This window comes from Rhodnius prolixus, unplaced genomic scaffold (assembly GCF_049639745.1).
Source record: "Rhodnius prolixus isolate KJV_2025 unplaced genomic scaffold, Rpr scaffold_1, whole genome shotgun sequence".
In the NCBI taxonomy this organism is placed as follows: Eukaryota; Metazoa; Arthropoda; class Insecta; order Hemiptera; family Reduviidae; genus Rhodnius; species Rhodnius prolixus.
This window is the reverse complement of record NW_027411581.1, coordinates 46,766,166-46,773,088: the sequence shown is the minus strand read 5'-3', so window position 1 is coordinate 46,773,088 and position 6,923 is coordinate 46,766,166. Positions and strand designations below refer to the sequence as shown.

The 6,923-nt window shown below is 30.6% G+C and overlaps 1 protein-coding gene across 1 annotated transcript; it reads left to right on the top strand.

The window, feature by feature from the left end:
* Nucleotides 1-747: 747 nt before the first annotated feature.
* On the top strand, nucleotides 748-5,071 carry LOC141461170 (transmembrane protein 42). The gene is made up of 3 exons (XM_074141962.1): nucleotides 748-1,445; nucleotides 2,609-2,755; nucleotides 3,779-5,071. Exons 1-3 carry the CDS (start codon nucleotides 1,344-1,346, stop codon nucleotides 3,896-3,898), a joined length of 369 nt encoding a protein of 122 aa, XP_073998063.1. The 5' UTR covers nucleotides 748-1,343; the 3' UTR covers nucleotides 3,899-5,071.
* Nucleotides 5,072-6,923: the final 1,852 nt, after the last annotated feature.

Genomic DNA, 6,923 nt, shown 5'->3' with positions numbered 1-6,923 from the left:
TATAGTCTCGTAATTTTCGTAATAACAAGCTGTATTAAGGTATTCAAAGCACAAATAGCCTGAGAGCCTTGAAACGAAAACGAAAGAACTTTTCTTTTCTTTTTAAAACAGAACCTAGCAAAACATTAATAATAAAGATAAAAAGGCATGAATTTACTCTTGTTAGATGATTTTTTGATGACGTTTATGATTTTTTGAGTACAATTTTTAGACGAAAATTTTGTGAAATGATTCACTTCTTTAAGGCTTCGACATTATTTTGATTACATCCCACATACTTGTATTTCTAAGTTCTGAAATGTTTACTAAGCTTTAACGAAGTAACAAAGAAGTTGATAAATTCATCCTTGGAAAAATGAAAAATTACTCGAATATTAAAAATGATGGTATTTTTGTTATTGATAACCACAAAATAATAATAATAATAATACTTTTATTTTATTAAGAAACAGTCTTTACTTCTTCGTTCGAATAGCTAAAGTAAGTATCTCTGTAGTGCAGCAAGAGAATAGCAAAAACTTGAAAATAAAAAAAAAACCTCTGTTACGTATTAGTTTTAAGCTTTAGCTTTCCTGCTTACCAAGTACTGCAGCTTTCTGACTTTCTTTCTACACCATCACGCAAGTTAAATTTTTTAGTAAAAAAAAAAAAAAGTTGCTAATTTCCAATAGAATAGAAGCAACAAATTGTGATGGTTAGAAGAAATTAATCTTTATATATCTTAATTTATGTTTTAATTTGCGAATATAAATAACAAAATTAAGCAGATTTTCATATTTAAAAAAAAAATTCTATTTTTTGTTAAAATTTACAGGCTTCTGGCTAAATAAGTTGGAGTCCAGAAACATTGTTGCGCAATCTTTCTCATCAGTTCTTCCAAATAAAAAACGTAACCCAAGGATTAAAAGATATTCTCATTCTGCACTGATGTAGACGTTCAGACAATAAGGTTGAAGTTCTAGCTAATGGGGGGTTGCATTTTTTATAAGAAATAATTATCTTACTTTATAATAGTTACCAACTAAAGGGAATACTAAGTTTATCGATATAATTTTTTTTATTTCGATATTCAATCGATAATGAATTACTTGTAACTATATTTAGGAATTAGGAGTAGTAGAAGTGGTGGTAAGTTTGAATTATCCTTTGTTTTATCGTATTTTTTCAATAGATAAAATAAAATAAAATTCGTTATCAACTGTATAGCATTTTTGTTACACTTACTGTTAATTTTATCAATTTTAAATGCAATAGTTTCATTAGGGTGAGGGCACATTTTACTGAATATTTGTCAACTGTAACCTCTCATCTCAGATAACCTTTTGGAATATGAACGATACGACATGGAATTGTTAAAAGTATCTAAATATGTTACGTATTCTATTTTTGGAGGCAGCTTTGGCTCTTTAGGCAGTTTTCTAGGCAAATTATCTGGATCTTATTCCGTGAGTAACATTTAAATGATAATGTTTTGTTTCCCTCTAAGCACACTGAAAAATATTAACATTCAGAAGTAGAAATATCTTTATTTTCACGCAAGTATTTCTGACTTCCTGGATTAAATATTACAAAATTGATTCACACATAAGTCATCAAATTTGATGTTATTGTAGAATGTTTTGTGGCAGTTTCCTGCCCGCGTTGGTGGTGGTATCCAATTTCTGATGTTAGTAGGTTTTCTAGGTATAAGTGTGTTGGCTTGGCTATGAAGTTGGAAACATTTAAGTTTTTATTATATATAATTAAGAGAATCTTTATAAATCTTATTAAAAACAACCGTTCCTCGTAAACATAATCATTTTCAATTTTTGTATGATTACTGCTATGCTGATTGATTCAGGAATCTTTTCAAGTTAAGATGTTGAGCATATATTTTAAACATGTTTCGATAGTTTGTTTAGCAAGGCTTAAAATATAATTAAATCTAAAATAAATTAAATTTTTGCATTGCCGATGTAAAGTATAAATTGTTTGTTGAGTTGAGACTAATGCCTCTCAAAGTAATAGAAAAACAACCAAAAAATTATTGTGAATTTTTGTGTGTGATTATTGAGAACTTTCTTCGTGGTAGTAAAAGTGCAAGAGAGTGCTTAATTCCGATCTTTGGAATAGTAATATCTCAAAATTCAAATTAATTTTCTCCTCTAATGTAGTTGATATCGTAAATTTAGGTTCTGATATGTGCAATTACTCCAGCTCATCATACTATTTACTTATTGAACATTTTATATACCTCTATTCTATGACAATCAAATACTCCTTTGGCCACAGTGTATATAACTTTAATCCCAGTCCCTTTCCCCTTAGGATTTGAACCATAGGACATTAAAAAAAATAAATAAATAAACTGAAAGGATTGAAATTGATTTGGAAGAATTGTTTAAAGAAACTGTAATGTACGAACAAGTTACACCTTTTCTGTTGGCTTTAAGTGTAACAGCCGATCAGGAGTTGTGGAGGGTGGCAGACACAAATACATACTTTAATTTAAGTTTATCTTCCTTTCTATTGAAGAAATCCAGAACAAGTTTTTCAGTGTTCGTTTTATACAGTTTAAGGCATAAATTGTTAATTTATTGAAAAATTTAATTGTCTAATTTATTTTTAGGACTCATGGTTGTATTATTTAATATTTTTCATTGCTATGATCGCTTCGAACACTATTGGCAGCGTTTTGTTTGCGAAGAGCCTCAGTGTGTCACCTACATCTTTGCAACCTACCGTGATCAGTACTGCCTCAAATTTTATAAGTACGGTTAGTAATTTCTTTATTAATTCTAAAATTGTATTTGGCTTATTGATGGCGTATTTATTAAAAAAAAAAAAAATTATTTAAAATACAAGAAGTATATAGGATGGCGCAAAAATAATTCAGGTTTCCCAAATATTTGTTACAATTTTTGTTGATTGGCAATATTAAGCAAATATATTTATACCGATAATCTTTAATAAATTCAGTTTTGTCATTGATTATTTAATTTAAATGATTGTGTTGGAAAAAGGATATCCTAGGTAAGCAAATCAGGAGATTCTCCACGAATTTCTACATCCACATTTTACTTCAAACCAACTGTAGCACAACTGCAATTTACATGAAAATGACACCTCTCAACTCAATCACTGAGACCCAGCTCTCCTGTACTTAAATTACATTTTGGTGAGCTAGTCGTTTCGAAATTAGGAATCATTATATCTGCAGCAAGTTTCAGTAATAGTCTTCGTTGATATGCGTTGATACATATTTTCGAGAAAATGTTACCTTCATATGTCAGGTTTCGGCAGAACGTGATTGTGAGAAGAAAATACTGCCTAAATAGTTGGAAGTTCTTCGTTTTCGTTTGCTGTGAAACTTTGTTAACGCGCCCACACTAGCGTTAAAAAAAATAATTTTTTCATTCAGGGGAGACCAAAACATGTAAGTTAGTCAAAACTGATTTGACATTTTAATTATTTGACCGGATTGCTATACTTCTTTGAGCTTGGAGTAACTAAAAAGAAAAAAAATGAAGAGAATTGGGAAAACTATACTCAGAAACAATTATTTTAAATTTTTGCGGGTCACATCATGGGTCGTTAGTGCTTTGGTATATGAGAGGCTCTGGACAGTGTTCCCTCGCTGCAGACAGTACTGTCTGTTAATGGATCCCAAGCTCTCTTTGCTTCTTGCATTTCTATGATTAGTATTTCTGAATATATGTAGAGCAAAATTTTGAACATATTTACTGTATTGCTTTCTTTCACTTGAAATTGACTTCATATTATTTTATTTTTTTTTCAGGCAGTGTTTGGCGTTCTCTTTTACGAAGAAACGACCAGTTTAGCTTGGTGGACAGGAACTTCATTGATACTGACTGGAATAGTGCTCATGTCTCATGAAAAGAAAAACAAAATCCAGTAAAGTGAGATGTTATTGATAGCCGCCACAAATTTAAAGGAAATTTAAAGAATACTAATTTCCTTACTTTTTTCATCAATGGCGTGCTGAAATCATCAGATGTTTCTCTACGTGTGTATCCTAAATTTGCTAAAGAAAAAAAAATTCTGATAATTTTAATCAAATTTGAAACAGTCTCAAAAAATCTTTGAGTCCAAGACGTTCAAACATAATCAAAAAAAGTTTTACATCTAGCCGTTCGTTTTTAAAATTTTAAAAAATCGCGTCCGTTTTAAAAAGCTTTTTTTAGATGGTAAATCAAGCATGTTTATAGAATCTCTCTCATTATTCCATAACCTGTTGTATGCACATGTCTACTCATTAGGTAATAATAGTTATTTATTAAATATTATGAATACAAAAACATATAGTACATACAATATCTAAATCAGTTGTAGCTGTGGCCACCCTTGGGTGATTCAAGTTGCCTAAATTTTTCACAGCTTTTTTTTTTTAAATTGAGTTTTACTTAAATTGTTATTTATACAGGGTGATCCATTTAAAACGCACCAATCGCTAATAATTTTTTAGGAAAGCAGAATTCCGAAAAAAAAACCCACAAAGTAAACTATATGTTTTTTTTGTCTAGTTTTCAAATTTTCCACCCCTGATGCTGTATCTTCATTTTTAGCGGAGATACGGACAAAAACCTGATTGGGGTTTCATAAGGACCACTGGTTTTGACAATGATTATGTAAACTACATAAAAAATTGTGAAAAATTTACGTCATGATAATGTACCCTGTATGCAAGACTTCTTGACCTATGATTACGGTAAGAATATCTTGCCAGGGTGTTGGTCTAGTGGTCAAAAGCGTGGCTTTGTAAATGGGAGATCCTCAGTTTGAATCCCGCGTAGGCAGTCATTCTTAATATTTAATAAAACCTAATACTTTTTTTAATAAAATGTAGCCATTCGAACTGGGGATATATATATATTGTTCATATAGTACGTCCATAAAAAGGACATAAAATGAACAGAAACGTTCTCAGATTAACAGATTAATATAGAATAGTTTTTGTAAACATCAGACGTAAGGGTATGAGTTTTAAAGTAAGCAATGTTACTTCTTTATTAAATAAATGTAAAATTTTGTACACTCACTAAAAAAGTTTTATTTCTGAAACAGCTATTTAGGGGAATTCTTAGAAGTCTTTACAGTTTTTCTTAATTAAAAAAAAAAAAAATTAACGCTGTAAAACGGCTCTTGCACCATGATAATGCACTTGCTTATACTGCATTGATTATTCTTAATTTTTTGGCTAAAAACAACACTGTAATTGATGCCTCAGTCTCCGAATTCGTTAGATATGTGGCAGGTGTGATTTTTTAATGTACAGTTCTTTCTAAATCTATACTACTAATGTATATAAATAATAAAATTTTGTAAAATATTTAATTAAAATATAAATTTTATACATGTACAGTATGTAATATAATGTAATTATAATACATAGATTCCAATTATGTGTAAATTTTTGTACAAAATTCTGCAAAGTTTCTGGTTAATTTGCAAATGTTAAGTTTGGGGTGTATGGTTTTATAGAAGTTAGCAGAAATGGATTGTTTACTTGTACCTTCATTTTACTGGAGTGTGCGAAATTCATGAGGAGGGAGTGGTCTTTAACCAAAAATCATCGTTAATTATCAGGATGTAACTCACAGTTGAAGGTAAGGGCATTGTGGACTAAAATTAAAAATTAGTCAAACAAAATAGTAGTCCTTTTTTTGCAATTGCTCATTATCGCTCATCCTGTAAATTAAGAAACATCCCAGCGAGGCTGCCCACTTTCTCGCTGTTCCCATCGTCCATCAAGCCTTCTGTAGGAAGCAGCGTAGTCGTGGGAATTTAGCCACCGAATCCTTTGGACGGTTATGGAATCTCAACGAATTAGAAGAGGATAACAATCGTTGTTGTCCCGTACTCCAAAGAGAAAATAAAGTATTCGGAACAGCATATTGATATTTATTTTGATCTGAATCTTGACAGCCAGCACGTCTACGAATTTAGCCCAAACAGACGAATTCTACTCAAAGCTAAGACGCGTACACAACTATTTGGTAAAGATTTCTGTGTGGTTACAATAATTTAAAAAAAAAAAAAAAAAATCACTAGAAGACTACGATGGGAACCAATGCCCTCAATAATGGTACGTTTTAATGTGCTTTCCTCAGCCGAATACATCCTGCGCCCTTTGATTCTTCGCTCCACGGCCAACTTTTTTTTGGTAAGAAGTTTACAAAAACGAAAGGTTTGCAAAATGTTTGGTAATTTTTTATCTTCAATGATATCTCCTATTTATTGGTAGAGCAGCAGGCTCACAAACAATAAGTATCAAGAACAAGTTGACATGTACTATTTTTTCTCAAACCGGAATAATTTCGAAGATTGTTCAAAACAGAAAGTAACTCTTCATATATCCTATATACTTATAATGAAAAGGATAAACAGCAGTCTAGACTGGAAAAAGTTTTAGTAATAATGTTTAAATAATCTTAAACTGGACACGAGACTAACCTGTACTCCTTTCTATTACACAGAAATTAAGACCGGCCTACAAAATTATTAGGTAGCTCTATCCACTACTTAACTCTGAAACCACATTGCCCAAGACTTGGGGATACAAGATTTTTATTCCTACCGTTTTTTATTGATATTAATATAGTTTTTTATTGATACTACAATTTTAAACGTGATTTAGCACTGTTGCAAAAAACTCGTAATTTTTAAATGGAATTTCAGTTAAAAAAAAATGTATCTTTTATAGAAAAACAAAAATTTAAAAAGAAAAATTTGTTAGTTTTTCCTCATACCATTTTCCTACCGGAAATTTTAAGATGTAGTTAATTTTAGCATGAAGCATGTGTTAATGGTGTATGGAAAATACAACTTAGTGCTACATTTCTGCATCACCATCGATTCAGCGTCTACTAGAGCGTAAGTTACTTAAATTGAAGCAAAAGAAAATAAAATATAAAAAACTGTAA